This window comes from Mchenga conophoros, linkage group LG12, assembly GCF_057382185.1.
Source record: "Mchenga conophoros isolate Kocher_MC1m ecotype Shallow Benthic linkage group LG12, M_conophoros_male_GT1.1, whole genome shotgun sequence".
In the NCBI taxonomy this organism is placed as follows: domain Eukaryota; kingdom Metazoa; phylum Chordata; class Actinopteri; order Cichliformes; family Cichlidae; genus Mchenga; species Mchenga conophoros.
The window spans coordinates 22,515,481-22,536,405 of NC_140537.1; the positions used below are offsets into that span (position 1 = coordinate 22,515,481).

Below are 20,925 nucleotides of genomic sequence, written 5' to 3' on the forward strand. Positions count from 1 at the left end.
CAGGCTACTTGAAGGGATGCAGATTGTCTGTGTAGTTTTGATGTTCAGGAAAATCCAGCTCTTTTGCTTAAATTTCAACTCAGCTTCCAGACACATGCAGCCTTCTCTAAGATAATTATTTCAGTTCAATAAAACGGCATTTTAAAATCACGGATTGCATCATCATCATTTTTTTTTAATTATCTCAGACAATCTACAACATATTCACTGATTCAAGTAGTCATAAAGATTGAGTTCAACTTATTTTATTGACTGTATCTGCATACAGTATTAAGCTATAGAAAGCTATAGAAATCTTCAGTCACTAAGGAAAATGTGCATTCCCCAGCTGGTTGGAGAGTGTATTTTCTCGAGGTTGCTGCACCACCTTAGCAACCAGTGGTTGCCAGCTAATCTCTAGGCCTGTGTGACTAGGCCCTTAGATTCCTATCGTTCCAAATCATGGTCAATATAATAGCGCCAAGCTCTGGGACACATGGATGAGTGGACCACAGATACCCAGAAACCCTTGCTAATATGGTATCTTCAAGAGGGTGGGCGTTACATAGTTAAGAAGTGGATAAAACACTGTATTCATTAAGGGACTGATCTCTGTTTCCGCAGTGAATGGGGGCTGGTCGACATGGACAGAGTGGTCTCCGTGTAACAGCCGTTGTGGAAGAGGTTTCCAGAAAAGAACCAGGAGCTGCACTAACCCTGCCCCTCTCAATGGAGGACTGCCTTGTGACGGACAGGCTATACACAAACTGCCCTGCACCACACTGTGCACTGGTATTCTGTTCTATTCAAGACTGTTTCATTTAGAATACTTCTTTCCATAATACATCCTGGCATATTGTATCTGTATACATTTGGGCAATTTTTTGTCCTGTGCTCAGCTTCTGCATTCAATTTCTGTCTTTTTATGTGTGTACTCTCCCATGCCACATTTTACAGTGTTTAGGAAATAATTGAATCCGTTATCTTCAGTCTCCTCCTTCTAAACCCTCTTTTTTTCCGTCTCTCATTCCCGTGGTCCCCATCCGTTCCCTCTAGTGGATGGTGTCTGGACAGATTGGAGCAAGTGGTCAGCCTGTGGAACAGAGTGTACACAGTGGAGGAGGAGGGAGTGCAACAATCCAGCTCCCAAGAATGGTGGAAAGGACTGCGAGGGTCTCGTCCTCCAGTCTCAAAACTGCACTGATGGACTCTGTATGCAAAGTAAGTGGATAAATAAGGTTCAGAAGCACTGACATATCTCTTCTAAATGCATTGTGTATCATATATTAAATATAGCTATGAACAATCAATAGGCCAAAATAAACAAATGTCTAGCAGTGTCTGGTTCAAATAACAATTGAATGTGCAGGAATCGACCCTAATTAGGCAGACCAATGAATGTTGACACATGGTCAGATTTTTAGCCTAAGGCAGAAGTCTTGGTGAGTGAAGTGTAACGTGACCATTACTGGGTTCATTTTGAAAATCATATCCATCCATTAAAAAAAAAAAATCATAGTTCCATATTTTATAGGTAAAATTAAGAATAGAAATACAATTGCAATATTCAACATAACTGCCTCTTTATTGTAGAAACTATAAACTGCAATTTATCAGGTATACTAGCACATTATATGTGCAAAGCTAAGTTAATGAAATTGATTCTTGAAGAACACTGAGAGATCTATGCTTGTTGTCACATATCACATCTTGCAATGAGCAATGAGTATGCCGATTCTAGCCAATGTCTTACAGTGTCTGTTTTTGAGACGAATTGATTTTACGGAGAGCTGACCTTTAATAAGCCAGGCCATTTGTTGTTGACAATGTGTTCAAAAACCTTTGCCCATGAACAGAAGCCAGAGTGAGTGAAGCTTAGGAAGACAATTAATGGCTTCATTTAAACCAGTCAAAATACCTGCTCTGTATACTGTTTTTAAGGCACATAGTAACACCAATATTTGGAGATTAAAAAAGATGACATAATGGGCAAATTATTTTTTTTTTTTTTTTTTTTTTTTTTTTATCTGCAGTCTCCTCAAAAAATTGATTCCTGATTTGGTTTAAACATATGTGGAAAAACTGTTTCTTACCTGTGCAGTTGGGCAGCTTCTCTTCATCAGTATTCTTTTTCCTTTTTCTTCATTACTTTCATCGCTTCCTTCATTTCACCATTCATCCTCCTATTCCTTACATTTATGTCAACATTTTAAGCCTTTTCCTCTCTGCCCCTCTAGTTTTATACCTTTGTCTGCTAGCTAGTGATTTGCTCCTTCTCAGCCCTCCACTTTCTGCCTTTGTGTGGAGATTTATGAGAGGGTTTTGAATGACTTTATTAACCTTCCACTTACCACTTTCATGTCCATTACCTCAGTCAAAAACACTTGCTTCACAAGGAAAGTAATGATAAATAATGATGTGGAACAATCATTGAAATCCCCCCCTCCCCCCCCAACACTTCTGACATCATAAATCACAAATCTTAAAATTACATGAAAAACGTGGGCTGAGTCATAATCTTACAAGCAGCAGCAGCTTTTTTCCAAGATGGAGGCAATTTTGTTTGTTGATTTGTTAGAATGGCGTTTTTTACTCCATGTGCTCAGAGTAACTGGCAGACATGCATGTAACATACTACAGAGTGAGAGAGGGGCATGACAGTGTATAAATGTTCTGGAAAGGCAGACATACAGACTCATTTTCACATTTCAGTTCTCAGTTTTCTCAGCTGTGAAAATTATTTGTGGCTTATCGATAAAAATAGGGAGAATTATTCTGCTCGTCTTGAGTTGATTCACAAAAACGAAGTACTCTAAGAAACTTTAGAATTAACCTGATGATAAATACTGTAGATTGACAATGATATTGGACCAAACCAGCAGGTCATGGGGCCACTCAGCGACATGTGCATTTGAACACCAGAACTTTTCCTTCAAGTTTTTTTCTTAATTGTTTTCTTTTTAAGGAGAAAAGAGCCTCACCTGTTCAAAGCATGGTCTCAGCCCAGCGTACCATAGGTGTCCCAGGATACATCTAACTGTGATCGAGACAAGAGTTGCAAAAAAGGTTTAATTAAACTGTAGATTATAATCTGACTGTATGGGTTATGAACATACAAAATATCTGTTTGTAGCTTACTGCTGGGTAATTGGCTTAGGCTACTGTTACAGCTGGCTACGGTTCAGGAAATAGACTACCAATCAGAAAGTCAATGGTTCGATCCCTGGCTTCTTCAGTCCACATTTCAAAGCGTCCTTGGTTGGAGTACTGAACCCAAAATGAGCCCTAATGTCTCCGTCAGAGTGTGACTGTGTGCATGATAGTTAGAAAAGCACTTTAAAGCAGCATGGAATAAAGCACAGAGTGAATGTGACTTGTAGTAAAAACTGCCTTGAGTGCTCAGTTAGTGGAGAAATGTGCTATATTCAGCAAGTAGCAGTCCATTTACAGTCTGAGATAACACATATCTGGATTGCTAAACAGCAGTTCAGATGTGCCGTATTTACAGAAATTATACCTCAACTTTTATTCTTTTTTTCCCTGAATCACTTGGTTATGTTATGCATGTTCATGTTAACATAATGTCATCATCTTGCTGAATTTTATCATCAAAGTGTTTTTTAAACAAGTGAGCTTTTTATTGCAGGTTTTGATCATTTTAAATGTACTTAAATTTACTCTCACTGAAGCATTTCTGATTCTTTTCAGGGAAAATATATGTACTTTATCACTGAACACAAAAGCCTCCAGCTGGAGTTGTTACTTGCGCGAGCATCTTCTTTCAACAGCAAGAATGGAGGGAATAGTAGTGATGATTCAATAGATGGGCTATGCCATGAGCAATGGAATAATATGATATAATTCCCTAAAAAAAGCTTTGCAGTAGGCATAGTATTGACAAATCTTACTCTAGCTGCACCATGGTGCATTGTATACCCAACTCCAATCCATTTAAGAGATTCCCTGCAGCCTATAAGGTATGGCCCCAGAATATGGGATAAAACCAAGGGAAGTATAAGCTTAGGTTCATTTCCTGTAATTGATTTCCTGTCTTTAAAATGGCTGCTCAAAGATGGGTTTATGCCAGCACTAATGTTTCTACTGTTTTCTATGCATGGACGTGTATTAGAAGGAGATTCTGTATGCAAAGCATTTTTCAGATACTATATTTGTGGTATATTTGAAAGGCGTGGAGTGATTCCTGCTGGTTTATGAACGACAGCTCTTTTAAAATGTGGCCTTTAAGCAGCAGTTCATTAGTATGGCAGGGCAGTTCTTATTTGCTGCCTTTAAAGACTTTAAATTGTAACTCGGAGGTTTTCAGGTCTGATAATTTATTCTCAGTGATTGTGCTGGGGGTGCAGTATTTTAGATAGTGGTCTGTAATTGACTTGGTGCTCAACCATACTTTACTCTACACTCCCTCTTTTTCTCTTTCTCGGTCGCGTCTACCATCTCTTGCTTTCTTTTTTTTTATAAAGTTATTCAACCCTGAGAGGCATAAATCCATTTGACCTTACTTCTTTGCAGCATGGAGTGACTTCTCTTTGTTTTTGTTTGTTTCATTTTCTTTATCTCTAAGTTAGACGCATGCATGCCTGAGTGTTTCAGTCTTTCAGGGGTTTTGGAGCCGTTTGTGTTGTTTTATATGTTCTGGCCGTTTGACATTTCTCTGACACATTGATCAGGATTCTTGGAACGGATTCACTCAGACCTCCACTGTGCCATCCTTGAGTGCATAATATTTTACTCGCTGCCTGCTCTGTGAGCACACACACGTGTATGAATGCAGATGCTACTGTACTTAAAAGTACCCGGAGGCTCTGGCAGTTATGTAATCTAGTGTTTGGATAAAACACTCAGGTGTGGGTTGTATCACACAAAATGATGAGCAGTGTCAGCAAGTACAACACAGCATCAAACAACCCATCTCCCCATTGAGAGCCCTGTTCTTCCCCTTTGTGTTCCTTCTTATTGTGGCTACATTGTCTTATTGTTTCTAACCCAGCATGCTAGCTGTTTGCCGCTCCTTGTCTAAAAGCTTTGCCCTCATCCACTGTGCTGTTTTTTCTCTCCATCGTGCTCGTGTTGGGTCTTTCTGAATCATTTTAAGCTTCATTTTACACCCACCATATTTTCATTGTTATTATTTGTTTGAACAATTGCTTTATAATTGAAGTATGATACATTTTTATCACAGTGTGCTGCTGCTACTATAATCACTGATTCAGATGTTAATTTTGTGACATTTTGTTGCAGTCAACCAAATGCAGCCAGTTGCTTGTTGTCTTACGCCCATGCAAATTCAAGTATGAAACCTAAATTCCTGGGCTATGTAGCCCAGCCCACCTGTACAGCTAAAGCAAAACACCACATTAAGCCTGTCATTTGTCTTGCTGTTTGTTTATATGTGCTTGTCACCCCACTTAACCTCGCCAATGTTTCTCGCTTTTTAGTGCTGAATCAGTGTTCCACGATCAGCTGGTCTGGCAAGAACCTTTTAAGCACACCATGTAGCTATGTTGGCTTTATCAATTATACACCAGCGCTTCAATTATACATCAGTACATGAGTGGTTTATCTGTGTCATAGACCTTCTGTCTGCCACAACTAAGTGAACCACTCAGAATGACACAGCAGTAACTGAATGCATCCAGGCTTCTTCATGATAAGATAAGAAAGATAAGATTTATTTTTTTAATCCCAAAAGTTTCAAAATTGTTGTGTTGCAGGAGACAGACACAGGGAAACAGTGTAACTTCTTATGAAATAAAAATGAAGACCTTATCGAGAAAAAATGCCACAGAAAGTTTAAAAAAAATGTACAGAAGGAGCTTAAAAAAGTAGAAAATACAAAAAAGTTAAGAGCAAATTAAATTAAAACCTAATGTAATATGTAAAACATCTGTTCTTGTCGCAACAGAGCTGAAACAGATGTCAGACTAAAAGTGCTGCTGCCATTCAGCAAGCAATGCTGGTCACCCTGTTATAATCCATAGCATTCACCATAAGCACAAATATCTACGAATTCAAAGTAAATTCAAAGAGGAACATCAACAGAGGGGAACAAAATTCTCTTGATTGACGATAGCTAGCAGTTCCGTCTTTAGGCCACTTACATGTACCATAGCTCAGAGTACACCGATTTTCACAGCCGGTGCAGTCTTTCCACATTTCGTCTTACTGCTCAGATTTGTGTGAAGATCCTGATGCACAATGAAAGTCTCAATGTGGTCTGTATGTTTTCATTCAACCTCGATTTTAAAGAAAGAGCAAAAAAAAAGTCTAGCTCAAGGTCTGTGTCCTGTGATGTTGGTCTTATTTTGTTTTGTTTTTCTTTTCCCTTCATCCATCATTCCACCATCCCTTTTCTTTTTCCCATCCCAAGGTTCATTGTTTCAGAAGTCCACTGAGTCCAAAGAAAAGAATGAATTGGGAATTCCATGTAAGTCAATGTTTTCTGTTTTACCACCATCCATTTTTCTTTTGTCTTACTCATCTCAGTGTTTCTTTGATTGAGCATTGACCTTTGGCTCATGCTTTCTCTTTTATTGTTTCATGTCATTTTATATTACCGGATAAGAGCTCTGCTGATGTCTTACATCTGTTGCCTTGATGTACAATCAACTTGCTGTGCTTATCAAGGAAGTCTGAAAGCACAGTAAAGTCTACAGACAGCAGCATTAGCAGTTCTGAAATGTAACCCTGCTCTTAGACAAAGGAAATAGTGGTGGTATCTTTGTTTTGTTGCATACTGATCCCTATACAGATTTTACTTTACAGGTTTTAACTTACAGTTGTGTCCTCTACATTTCTTTCTGGGTGTGCATGTCAGTGTGTTTCCATCCTTTAAATTACAAGCAAATGCTGCAAAACTGTACTGATGTATAATTAAAATCTATCCTCGAAGGATGAGCAGTTCTAGCTATGGGCAGAGTTTTGATGCCATTGCAGTACATTTGAACTGAACCAGAAACAGTGGACAGATTCTACATACAACATCATACAAAAAAGTTAACCCACAGACTTAAGGTTATGGAATTATGCGTTGAAACATGGTGTCATGCTTTTATTTTGTGTAGCTTTACATTGTATTTGTCTTGTAATGGACATCTAGTTAGACATAACCAGCCTTCCACGATTGCAGGAGGTACCTCTTGCAAAGTCTACCCCATAACAGTGACAGTTTCCGTTCATTAACTCGATTCTTTCCTTTGTTTTGTCTTATAGCAGTGAATCGATTCAGCATCAGTTTACTTGACTCACAATTTGTGAGTTTGTTGCAGCGGTTGCCGTTTGGAGAGTAGCCAGCCAGCTTTGAATCATTGCCAAAGTAGGCAATTTGCCTTCGTTCTGAACACTTACTTTGTGTTTACAAGCTTATTGGCTCTCATAGAGCTCAGTGCGCTTCAGCTATGGACCCCGAACTAGTTCAGATTTTCAATCAGTTCTACTGAATTGACCCCTTCTCTTTAGTGATAATTTACAGGAGGGCACAAGATTACCTGGCAAGGGTATTACTATTTCAAGAGGTATGGGTGCTTCTTAATGAGTAATGAAAAGAATGAATAATGAATGAAAGGATTTAATAAATATATTAATCAGTTTTACTTGCTATCCTACTTCTTTATTCCACACTGCTTTTGATTTTCCGCCACCCTTTTCTTTCCATCTCACTTACTATTACTTATAGAACAACAGAATTTACTACACGATAATGAAGGAGACAGAAATTGAGAGGTGCAAGAGGCAAAAGGACCTCTGCCACTTGTTATTACTCTGCTTTTTACTTCTCATTGCAGGGGCTCTCGTTTTATCTTCAAAGCAATCTATGTGTTTCTCTTATGTGTTCTAATGACTCTCGTTCAGGCTCTGCTGCAGCAGTTTTATCCTACGGTGCTTTGTTAGATGACTAGTCCTAGATGGATCAAGACATGGAGAGAGCTAAAAATGAGACAAAAACAGTCATACCTCATTTAACAGATTGCTACAGTGTTTCATTCAAAAATGCAGGCAGGAACGTAAGCTGTGGGAAGCTTTGAGAGCCACTAATCACCAAACTGATCCTGCTTTCCCCGAGTATCCCCATATGGAAAAGAAATAGTAAAAACTTATATGTGATTACTCATGAAAGTGGCCACTTTCATGAGTAAATCATATAAGGATTACATGATTTACTCATGAAAGTAGCCACTTTCTCATTACTTTCATACATTGTTTTAGTAAGTATCCAAAACATACAAGTTTCATTATATAATTTTTCATGGGCTCTTATATCTGTTTTCACTGTTATATGCTTTTCATACAAGTTTCACACAAGACAGATACAAACTTTATAAGATTTATATATATCTTTTCCATATGGGTCATTCCAGTTGCGGCTTGATCATTTAATTTAATTTTTGACAGTTTTTTTTAATCCAGTTTATATTTCATAAGTATAGTTGTGCTGATACTGATGTGTCCTATTGCCCACAGTATATGAGTAATTTCTTTTTTGTTTTCTTTTTTATTCTTTTTTTGGGTTATTATCATTTTAGTTTCCCCTTCATAGTTATTTTAACTTGCCATAGCATCCAAGCCAAATAAGAGACTAAATAATTATGAACAGGTGCTGACATTTCTCTTTTCAAAGCATCCTTCTCAGCCATTTTTCTCTGATTAGAAATCCAGTCCCAATAAAGCTGCTTTTCTCTGCTCTCTTATTAACAGGGTGTCACCACAACAGGTAGCTCTACTCTGTTTAATTTGGCTGATTTTTACGCTGGTCGCCATTCCTGATGCAACTCCAAAAGAATCTCAGACTCCTCCTTGGTGAAACCTGGGCTTTTTTCCTTGTTAGGTGAATACATAAACCACTATACCAAGAAGCCATGGTTTAATAACTTACAGAGTAGATTTACCTTAACAACATCCGTCAGTCACACCTATGATAGGTTTCACAATGAAATCCCTTGTCATTCCTTATGGTTGCATTGCATTCACTGTTGACAGCTTCACAAGGGAGGACAGCTGATGGCTGATCAGCTCTTATCTCAGGGTGGTTCATAAATAGAGGCTGAAAAGCTCAAAAAGCAAATGTCAGCAAAATTATTATAATTTGAACGGCTTCATTATGCATTTGTATTGTACCTTGTTTGTTTTGTGAAAATGTGATTTAGCCATCGTGTGAAAAGAGAGATTGGTAGTATTTTATTATTCATAACTGTGGCCAGGATACACTGAGAGAGGTCATAATGTCCCATTCAGTTACACTTCATTAAATATCAGCAATTACACTGTGTTACAGGGTTAAAGAATGCATGAGCTCTAATGACTTTCCTTGCAAACTTTGTTGTAGTCATAGAATTACACCTTCTGGCTTTATTGCCTTTCAAGTGATTCCATATTTTATTTCTTGACACTTTTAACCATTAAGTTTTTTTCCCCAACCATTCTTGAAGCACAGACACATTTAGAAATGACTGCTCACTCTCTCTCACCCCCCCTTTCAATCACCCCTGACAGTTACTTAGAACAGATGCATCTGCCAGGAGTTGGTGTTGGTGTCCGCATGTTTGTGCCAAGCAAGATCAAAAAGGCAGTTGAATGAGTTTCAAGTAGTGATTGTCCACAGTTCTGCTTTGGATGCAGATCACAGAAAAGATAGAGATGACTTAATCTGAGTTATCCTTGTTTCCCCCTTCTTTAAATCCTCGCTGTGGCAGATTGGACAGACTCCGAGAATGACAAAAAGCTGGGCCAATTGATAGACAGTGATCCGTGCTGAGTGATGGTGGACCGGGGCTTCGTTCCGCTAGCCCATGTGTGTTATCGACTGCATGTAAAACTGAGTGTGTGTATAATTGCTCCAAATTCCTGGGTCTTCAGGTTTGTTCACATGTAAGCACGTGTAGTGTACAGTGCCAACACTGGCTGATGCATTTGGTTCCACACTACATGTCACTAAATCCTCAGAGATAAAGTCAGTTCAGCTGCAGCAGCTATGATGCTATGAGTCGCTCAAATCTTGCTCCCAAAACAAAAAAGCAACGTTGGCAAAATCACCTTGGCTTTGCAGCTAAGCCGCATTTGACATTACACACATACTGTGAGCACAAAACAAACATGTACAATTTAAGGTATAACTATTGTGCAAAACAACTACATAAGAGTAAAATATTTTACATTTTGTGCCATTCTTTAATAAAATCTAACATCAGAATCAAATACCGAGGTCCACCAAAGCATTACCAATTGGAAATACATTTGCAAAATGACACTTTTAGACCCCAAATGGGAGTTATGTCTCCACAATTCAACTGTATGAGCACACTAATGCCTCCTAAATTTGTACAAACCAAGCATTCCCACACCACTGTCAAATCTTTAACCACTTGCATGTATATCTGTTGTGTGTGCGTGTGTGTGGCCTATATATTATTATTAGTGTGTGCATGTGTGTGTCTCCTGACCTTTAGAAGATTCTGTCTTCTATAGAGAGGCTGTCAGGTAGCACTTGCCGGAACATCACAGATGAGGTGTTTAAATGTTTGTCTTCCTTCCCAGGTGATTTAGTCATTATTTAAGTCATTTCAGGTCTTTTTGTTGAAAGGTACATATTTTTAATCTAAATCCAATTTAGCTAGCCGTGCTGGTGATTGTGTTGAACATGAAACTGCTTGTCAGGTGCAGGGGAGGGGGTATCAGGTAAGGGAGAAAAGGCGCAGGAAATAGACATGTCCGTTTGTGCGTATCTGTCTATCCATTCACTGTGACCCATAAAAGTGAATATCGGTGTGCATCTATCAGTCCTTAGTCAGACTGCACTCTGTTCAGTTCCTTTTTTTAGTCACAATCATGTCAGAAAAGTGTGGCCTATTATGCAGTTAGTCAGACAACAAAAGAGCATCAGAATTACAGAAAAGGCCGTTTTCAGCCCAAGCAGCACTTTGTGTTTTATGTGAAAGCACAATGAAAATGAAAGACTAAAGAAAGAGATGCATACAGAGAGCTTAGACAACTTGAGTGCCCAAGAAAAGATACTGTGCATTAGTGCTTTTTTTCACATTTCTAAAATTGTCATTGTCACTGGGAGAGAACATGGGACACAATATGTATTTTATTACTTAGCTCAAATTTTTAAAAAGGTCTCATTTTTGATAAAGGTGTATTTTCACTCTTTTAAATGTCTTTTTTCATAAAAAAAAAAAGACACACTGGGGTTTTGAATAGTCTATGAAATAAGTGACAACTTTGGAATCAGTTCTGTTCATTTACTTTAAAAACGGTCGTCTTTGTATGAGTCTCACTAAGCACCATTTATAAGTGCAAGTTTGTCATATTGTGATGGTTATGTGTAAGTAGAAATAAAAAGACAAATCTAGGACAAAAAAGGGAACGAATAAAAAAAAAACCATTTGGTATCAAGCAGTTGTATGTAGGTTACTCAGGCAGGTGGAAGCTCTAATGGGACATGTTGTTTCATTCATCTACAAATCAAACAGATGGAAACAGAGGGAGTCAGAGAGAGGTGTGAGTTACTGAGGGAGCGAAAGATGTAAAGGGGACGGGATATAAACTGATAGAGAGTGAAGAAAGGCTTTTAAGTCCACTGAGATAAAACAAGTTACAGTCAGTGCATACACACAAACACACAGATGCACTCAAACATACATTTATATTTTGAGAACAGGGCTATAGCCTAGTTAAAGTGTCCCAAACCACTGTAGGAGACTGGGATAAGTGAGCTGAGAAGTGATGCTTCTTGAGGCTTTCTGACTTTGCATGTGCTGTGAAGTTCTAGACCTTCAACTTAAAGTAGACACAAGATAAAGTTTCTTTTAATAGATGGGGATGATGATGATCATAATTAAGATCAGGGAATTGGTACTTAAGAGGATTATCCAATTCTATTCCCCTTTGGCAATTGCAAGGACCTTGATAACAGGGCATCTTTACACAGCAAGGAAGTTGGGGCATCGGGGAATTTTCGACAGGCAACATCAGAATGAAAACTGGTAACTGCATGTCACAAAGCCTATTTGAGGTAGACTTTGAAGATTTAAAGGTGGTGCTCTGCGTCTGTGCTAAATCTGAAGAGCAGATATTTGGCAGCTATAGCAAACAGCCACAGTGCTGTAAATCTTGTCGTTAAACACAGATCGGAGGTTGTAAACGCAAATTATAGGAATGATTTTTTTCCCCTCTGCCACAGTGTGGCTTGTGTGACACACGAGGCGCGGTCTTTCCGAAGTCGATCTAGACAGCGGCATTCAGTCAGTGAGACCGTTCGTGTGGAGGCAGGAACGATGCTTTAGTCCACGGCAATATTGACTGATCTGCAGAAGGTTGTCTCTGTTAACTGATTCGTTGTGTTCTCTATAAATGGCAGGAGAAGGAAAAATAGCTACAAGTGACATATTCACGCTATAGGCTCACACCTAATGATGCAGTTTACTGTTATGTGAGGCAAAGTGAACGTCTCTACGTTCTGTTGTGAAATATTTTGTTTTAAAAATGATCAAAAGCATTACACTGCTTCTAGTGGGATGGTCAACATTGTGGTGTTTGCCAAAAAGGTCAGAATCATTTTTTTGTAATGAACAAAGTGCCCAGAGAGACCTTGTTCACATCTCTCTCGAACTTAACTTTTAAAAAAGGGGGAAAGCCTGACCCTCGTGTTCGGTTCTCGAGGGACACTAAAAGTGGCTCATAGCTCCCTCAAGTGGCAAGTGAGTAACCAGCAGCGTCACAGATGACCTCTCCTCTGTGAATATGTGCATCGTGTGTTAGCATGTGTAAGCGTGAATGTTTGTGTGCCACATTCTTTCATGCATAATCAAGTTCGTGCTTTATGAACTTGTTCTGATGCGACAACAGCAAATCCTTTAGCAAATGACTCAGGCTGTTTGTAGCTAAAAGCCTGTTATCTGCCTCTCAACTTTAAGGGTGGATTAAAAGCAGGATTCCTATACTTTTCAGTCTTCTTAATAGCTGCAGACAAATCCCCTCCCACCCGCTACACAGGACATGATTATGAGCAGTTCTTTAACAGTGAGAGTACACTAAGAGTTTCTCAGGCACTTTCATATTAAATATGTAGGCTTGTTTGTTTTGCTGCTTTGAAGTTCAAGTGCATTCCTACTTCCTTTGCCTGCTTTGCTGTTATCTCCTCTCCTCTGCTTCTTTCCTTTCCTCGCCATTTCACTGTCTTCTCTCTTCGCTCTCCTTTGACTTTATCAGCCAACCTCTTACTCTCCTTTCAGTTCATTTCTATTCACTTGCACTCTCCATATGTGTGTTCTGTCCACAGATTGCCTTTCCTTCCAATTACATCCTCATCTTCATCCCCAGCGATCTCGTTTCCTTTCATCCTTTTCTCATTTCTTCTCCTCTTAAGTGTGTCACATACCTTTTACCATCTGCATCAACCATCAGTTAAAAATTTAGATCCGTCTTCTGCTTCAAGATGTGCCTCATGAATGACAGTTTAACCATTGTTCCAGCCAGAGTACAACTGAAAATGGCTGTTAGGACCCCCCTGTAAAATAATTAACAGCCTTATTAAGTTTCAAGAGTTGGTAATTTTCTTTTTTTTTTTATGAAAGGTGTCTTTGTCTGTGTAGACAAATTATTATATTACACGAGCTGGAGGGCTGTTTGAAAGGTTCAGTTGAAATGAAACCCATAGTACTTGTCCTTTGAGTCTGAATTGAAGTATGAGGTAAAAGTGAAACTGTCAAACACAAATTACGAATGACAGACTCATAAAAGTATTTTATTCTCTGTTAGCACCCTACTGCCCCACAAGTATTATCTAAATTGTTTATAGCCACTTACATTTCTGATGTACAGTTTCTCCTAAGAAGGTATTTAAAGTATGAATGGGTCTTGATTCATCAGTACGTGTCTAACATGGTCTTCTTCTCTCTCGTCCCCCTCCAGCTGCCCCTAGCACAGATGATGTGGCGCTCTATGTGGGGATAGTGATCGCAGTGATTATGTGCCTGGTCATCTCCGTCATCGTGGCGCTCTTTGTCTATCGCAAGACGCACCGCGACTTTGACTCTGACATCATTGACACATCGGCACTAAATGGAGGCTTCCAGTCTGTTAATATCAAGACAGCCAGATCAGGTAATGAGCGTTTGACATTTGATTCTGAGGGGAAATACAGAAACTCTATACAGAATGTTTACAGTATATCTATCTATATATATTTATATGCATCCAACACAAGTTTAAAAGCAATTTTGTTCTTCTTCTCCGACGCAATGGTGTCTTTCTAAAGAAAAAAATGTATTACAATAAAGACAGTACAGCAAGTTCACTCATTTTCTTTATAAACCACCTTGAAGTGGTATTTAAATGCAGTGAAATTATTTAGCCTGTGCAGCTGCCTCAATGGTCCATCAATATTGGTATGACAGCAAAACAGAAACACTACAATGGTTGGAGACAGAATCAGGGTCAGCTGGAACTCTTTCAAGTTGACTTATGTGATGTACTTATTTATATTCACTGTATTACCCTTATAGATGGCAATCAGCACACCTTCAATGTCAAAACAAAAAGTTTTTCTATGTAAAGCTACAGATTTTGTCAAAGAAGGCTGGTGGCTTTGAAGAGAACTTTAGTTCCTCTCCAGACAGAGCTGTCTGTTTGGCAGGATAAAGAGGAAAAATCTATCTTGGTTGCTCCAAAATCCTGTTTCAGTCAGACTACATACAACCTTACTTCAAAATATCCCTGCTATGCTCACTTTAAACCGATTCTGAAGGCTACTCAGGCTAGTCGGATAATTGCTGTTAAGTAGGAACTTGACAGCAAGGGTCTGCCTACCTTGTGCTCTCTCAAAGAGAGCACTAGAAGTTGTCCTAGAGTATCACTATAGCCAATGATTGATACAATAGAGAGATAAATACACAGAGAGACTGATAGAAAACAACAGATATGACCATTTGTCAATTGAAATATTGTTGTGTGTCCCATCCACTTTAGAGCTTTGACACTAGTATTATTTTGTTTCATTTCTCTGCTTCCTCTGATGGTTTGGATTAATCTCTTTACACCTGACACTGCTCTCCTCCATCAAAGAGTCTCTCTCTGTCACTCTCATTCTGCTCTTCACTTTTTCCCCCTCGACCTTCATATCTGCACATTCAGTTCAATCATATTTCCTGTTTATCAGCATCCTCCTCCCTTCATCCCAGTCTCCATGTCTCTGTCTTCCCATAGCTATGTGACTCCAGCCACAACAGACACTCCCTCATGTTTATCTTCCTTTTAAAATGGAGCTATATTTCACTGTCTGCTGTCTGTATTGTCATTTCTTCCTCTCTGCACACGTCCACAGAGTTAAAAGCTTACTGGAAAAGCCAGGAAGAGGAAGGGAATTTGTATTAATCAGGTGTCAGTCCAAAGATGCCATTAGGTCGGGTTATTCTTGTAGAAAGAAATGACATAAACACCTTGATTTAAAATCTCTTAACACAGACCTGCACAAACGCAGTAAAAGTTCGCCTACGTGAAGCGAGTAGATCCTACAGCCAAACATGTATTCATACATTTCCACAACTTTGAATGACACACTCTAAAAGAAACTAAGCAAACGCTCAGTCTGTTTTCATCATAGTCAGCTGCACTTTATGGTCTCCATATGAAAAGCATTTTTGAAAAGGGTTACATTTGCAAATATTTCAGGGTGTTCTTTAACGGTGTGTTCATTTGTGGCCGAACATTAACATTGAAACCATAGTGTGCATGATGAGGGTGTGCAGTGCTAACTGGTTAACAGTGAGCTAAAATGGTTGTGCATGACTGCGCATGTGTGTGTGGACAGGAGAGGAGTAAACTTGTTCCTATGTGTAGAGACAGTGTGACATTTTATCAGTAAAACATTAGGATGCATGTCACTCTGTGTTGAGGGACCATTTCCGATTACAATTAATGAAGAATTATGTCCCAGCGTGTTTCTCTCTCTCTCTCTGACTCGCTCTCTCTCTCTGGCTTTCTGTTAGTTGTTAATTAAATTTCAGCAGGGATGATTTGGCAGGAATACCCGCTGGCTTTAAGGGTAAACAGCCTGGTGATAGAGAAAGGAAGAGAGTGATAGGCAACAGATGTGTGTGTGTGTGTGTGCGCGTGTGTTCGTGCATACATGTTAGTGGTGGTGGTGGGGGGTGACAATGAAGGAAATTTAAAATTAGAATGGATGGACTCTTAGAGAGAACAACAGGTTTTCTGAGCCCAAAAAAATAATCGGGATTTGTTCCTTAATAGGTAACTGGTCTTCTTGTGATCTCAGTCCCAATTAAATCTTGAATATTTGCAGAATTTTCTGAGAGGGGTTTGTGTAGAAGTAAGCTCTGTTGTGCTTCTGCCCTTAGGGTAGCTTCTGTGCTTCTAACGTGGTTATAGCAAGATGGTTCTACAGAACTGTTACAGGGCTGCTCGAAGCACATTCACTTGAATGGCTTTGATGAAGTTTAAGTAAATGTCCGTCAGCAGAACTATCTAAAAGCACTGAGGCTAACATTCTAGCAGACAAAACATTGCTGTTACTGTGAGTGATATCAAAGCATTTGTAATTACTTAACTATTTATTTTATGATTAAAAAACAATAGGTCAGTACTGTATGGATCCTAAAGAAGCCATGCGTGAACCTGCTGTTGCTGTGGTGGTTATAGCTATAATTCAGTGTCTCATGCACTTTTATTACCATACAGTATTGATGTAGTGTGCATGAACCTTTTCACAATAAGCACAACAGGAAATCAACAGGAGAGCCTTACCTATCCTTCCCATGTATAGTGCATGTGGCACATGTTTATGGTGTGTGTATCAGTATGTGCTTTATAGTGTTCGTGTTGTTGGTACACAAGGCACATTTGCATGTGCGAGTGCTTTTGTAGTACCAACCTGTGACAATGCACTAGTGTTTTGTTTATGACAGTGCTTCTGTGTGTAAGTGGGCTGCTTGTTTGCTTGCAATACATCAAAAGAGTCAAGATTCCTCCATTAGCATACGTCAGCTGTGCCAGCTTAAGAAAGAGCAGGGTAAAAACTTCAGGATATACAAAGACTCTAACACGTTTTGCAGCCTCAGATCAAACTATACAAGTCAAAGGATAGGGTTTTTTTTTATTCATTTGAATTTTACTGATTAGAAGTGACAGACTTCTAATTTTTTAAATATAGTGTGTTAAACAGTTACTTTGTTTATGGGAGACTTTGTAACTTACTACATCTACAATGAAAGATGTAGTAAATCAGAAGCGTGTGATGACTAATGACATGAAAAACAAATGAGAGGCTCTGAATGTTATTCAAAGATCAAAGTGCCTTTGGCCTGAATTATGATTGAAATGACAGCATTCAGTGTATTTTCAAAAGTAACATAGTCTGATGATTTTAATAATGTCATAAAAAATTGTTCATATAGTGTATCATCACATAAATGTATATTATGTATTATACCTATTCCAAATAGTGGAAAATAGATACATGGATGAGTATTAACACAAGTTGAATGTCACTCTGTACGCACTAATGTTATTTCGGTTTGGAAGAAAGTAGACTCTGATGAGAGTTTTAAGAGCTTATAGCACAGCTTGAAACTGAACTGTTGTGTTGTGAGATAGTTTTGATAATACACATGTTTAACTCCTGGAGATTTGAGTGTTTTTTGAGGTGAAGTAGAAGTCTCTTGCTCTCTCTGTCTCTCTGTTCAGCAGCCATGACTAGTCCTTCATGCAGCCAGGTCATGCCCCCGTGTACAGCAATGTATTATCCCAGACACTGATAGCTTATCAGCAGCCTTGACTGACTCTTCTGCCTCCCCCTTTTTCCTTCTCACTGATCTTGCTACAACTTCTACACATCTGTCCCCAGCTTCACGCACGCACGCACACACACACACACACACACACACACACTGCACTATACAACACCATAGATTTACTTTAGCTGGTCTGTCTTTTCCCTGAACCGCTCTGATATCATGTTGTAAATTCTCTCGTGCTTCTGTCTCTCTTCTTGTGTCAATTTTACCCCTCTAGCTGATTTGCTGACTGCTCCGCCAGACTTAACAAATGCAGCTGCCATGTATCGGGGTCCAGTCTATGCTCTTCATGATGTTTCAGACAAAATTCCAATGACCAACTCTCCTCTCCTGGATCCTCTTCCCAACTTGAAGATCAAAGTGTACAACTCTTCTGGACTGGTCACACCTCAGGATGACCTCGGAGGAGACTTTACGTCTAAATTGTCTCCTAAGGTAGTGTTGCCCAACACTAATATCCTTGAGCTTGTATCTTTTTTTCTGCTTGAAAGCATTTTGTGTGATCACAGTAGGCTATTTCCTCCTGTCTGTATTTAATCTGCAAGAGCAGTGTGAGAGATTCTACAGCACAGCACAGCTGCGCATGTCTTCCCAGTCACATGAAGACACTACACACCATTAGTATACATGCGGCTAAGTGCCCCACTTTCCCTCCCTGCTCTGTCAAATACATGGCATGCATACTAGAGTCAGTTGTCACAAATACAGATGAAACCGCTCAGTTTCATCACAGCACCTGTCCTCAGGCAGTACGAGGGCTGAACTCTCCATCTTTGAACTCTACAGATCAGTTGCCACCTTTTGATGATTTTATCTGTTTCTTTTTTTTTTGTTTTTTTATAATTGATCACATGCTGTGTCTAATGACTGACCTTGCCAAGGTAATTTGTGGATTTTTTTATTATTTATTTTCTTTGTTTATAGTCTGATGTGTTCATCCTTAGTTTAGCGACGTTAGTTCTTCTCAACTTTGTGTGATGCTGGAGTAAAACAGTGAATATCAAATCCTTCATTTACATTTCACCCTGAGGTGATCATGCATCACCCCCGTCCCCAGGCAGATGGAGGTCTTACCTGTGGCATCATAATGAACAGAAAAGGAACTTATGCAAGTAAAAAGCATAATTGATCAATAAAGTCAAATTTTAGAAGAAAAGGGACCGATTACAGTTCCATTGTAATTCTTGTCCTGACAAAAATAAAAATGAGATTGACACAGTGAAACTTCTCTGGACTTTCATGAGATTTTGCTTTTGCTTTTTCTTTGTTTTGTTTTTGCTTTAGGCTACATATTTAATGTGATCCGACGCGAAGTCTTTCAGAGGAATTCAATCCTTTAAACCGCATTGCATTCTTTTTCTCCTTATGCATTTTTGAACCTCATTCACCCTTATCGCTTTAAGCTTTTGCATATTGCTTTTATGCATAACGGTGGACAATGCCTGCCCACATAAAAGGTCTATTAAAAAAAGATACTTATTACATGGTTACTCTAACATTGTTTGCAGAAAGAGTCACGCATCTATTCATGTTCTTCTTGTTTAAAAGACGTGTAACAGAGCTTTCAAAAAGTAGTGTTTTCAAATGTGAATGTAGCTCTGCTGATTTGTAAGTGTGTACAGTGTGTATCTTCTTCCTGTGCTGCTGTGGGTTTTCTCTGGGAGCTTTGGTTTCCATCTACAGGCCTAGGACACGCATGTTAGCTTGAGCTCTTGGGTATGAGATAAACAAAACACTTAAAGTGCACAGGATAAAGCACTGTAAATGTTGCTGGTACTATAAAGTGCTTTGAGTGGCTGGTAAGACTAGAAGATAGTATATAAATGCCAGGCCAATTTGAATAGCATGTGTCATATACAATACTGTAATGTTTTGTTAATATCACTGTTACTGTTCTTTTATCAACATAGGTAACTCAGTCCCTGTTGGATAACAGTGACACCATGAACCTTCGCAATCAGAGCTTGGCCCGAACACGAGATCCTTCCTGTACTGCTCATGGATCCTTCAACAACCAAGGAGGACACCTCATTGTACCCAACTCTGGTAAACGTCCCACAAGTGTTTAACAGCAAAAATGGTTCCTGTGCAGTGACAAGACCGCAAACAGGGAGAGTTGTATCATTTTTCTTGCTGATTAGTAACAGTAATCAGTAACAGCGATCACAGTAAAGTTAAGAATATGTGGCAATGTTTGTTTTAGTGATTTATTCAGATATATTTCCTCTACTGGCCTCTGACTTCATTAGATACTTAAGCGTGTAAGTACCTTTGTTGATACTGTTGCGGTCAGATTCATATGATTTAGTGATGAACCAAGATTTCAAAGGAAAAAAAGAATAAAGGAAAGCAGCAGCTGTATTAAGGTAAAGATGTGTTGTGTGACCTGTTGATGAAAAGCAGCTTTCAAAGGCTGTGAAATATTGCATTGTAATGGAGTATTTAAGACAAGGTTTTACATGGGTTGCCTTTAAAAAGATTATCATTATGATTCATTACTTAATAAAGTGATGATGGGTTTCACATTCAGTAATTCAGTTGTGCATGGTGAAATTGATAAATCCAGTGATGAAACTCATTCATTCTGCTTCCTCTGTCCTTCCTCCTGCAGGAGTCAGTTTGTTGGTTCCAGCGGGTGCTGTTCCTCATGGCAGGGTGTATGAAATGTATGTGACTGTGCACAGGAAGGATAGCTTGAGGTAGGTTTTGTCTCTCTTTCCCCATTTTCTTTTCTTTTATGTGGCTGTTTCCTTTTAATTGTTCTCTGCTGTCCTTATTTTTCTCTTCATCTCTGCATCTCCCTCTGTGTCCTTTTTTTGTTGGTTTGTTTGTTTGTTTCCTTTGTCTGTACTTCTCTGCCTCTGCCCAGATCAGTGGCTTCTTGTAGCTGTTTGTATGGCGGTGTGAGGAAGCTTTCATAGTGTGACACAGACTTACAATCTATAAGAAAGGGATATATTATAGTGCATTCACATATACCTTTTTTGTGATTCATTCAGCAGAGGTCAGTTGGTGGCACAATGCATATTATAATACCAGAATTAGAGTTAAGTTAAGCAGCTTAAAATGGAATATTTGACACATTAATTACTACCGACTTAACATCCTAATCTGTACACTA

General features: G+C 39.0%; 1 protein-coding gene across 2 annotated transcripts in view; it reads left to right on the forward strand.

The window, feature by feature from the left end:
• unc5ca (unc-5 netrin receptor Ca) overlaps positions 1-20,925 on the forward strand; it is a 185,852-nt gene that overhangs the window by 148,581 nt on the left and 16,346 nt on the right. Inside the window, exons 6-12 of one of the 2 annotated variants that reach the window (XM_085294557.1) lie at positions 604-771; positions 1,036-1,200; positions 6,368-6,424; positions 13,906-14,097; positions 18,022-18,239; positions 19,715-19,850; positions 20,416-20,503. In XM_085294557.1, the coding sequence (XP_085150683.1) occupies positions 604-771; positions 1,036-1,200; positions 6,368-6,424; positions 13,906-14,097; positions 18,022-18,239; positions 19,715-19,850; positions 20,416-20,503 (1,024 nt within the window). The remainder of the gene's footprint in view (positions 1-603; positions 772-1,035; positions 1,201-6,367; positions 6,425-13,905; positions 14,098-18,021; positions 18,240-19,714; positions 19,851-20,415; positions 20,504-20,925) is intronic. The other variant, XM_085294558.1, reaches the window with a different exon arrangement.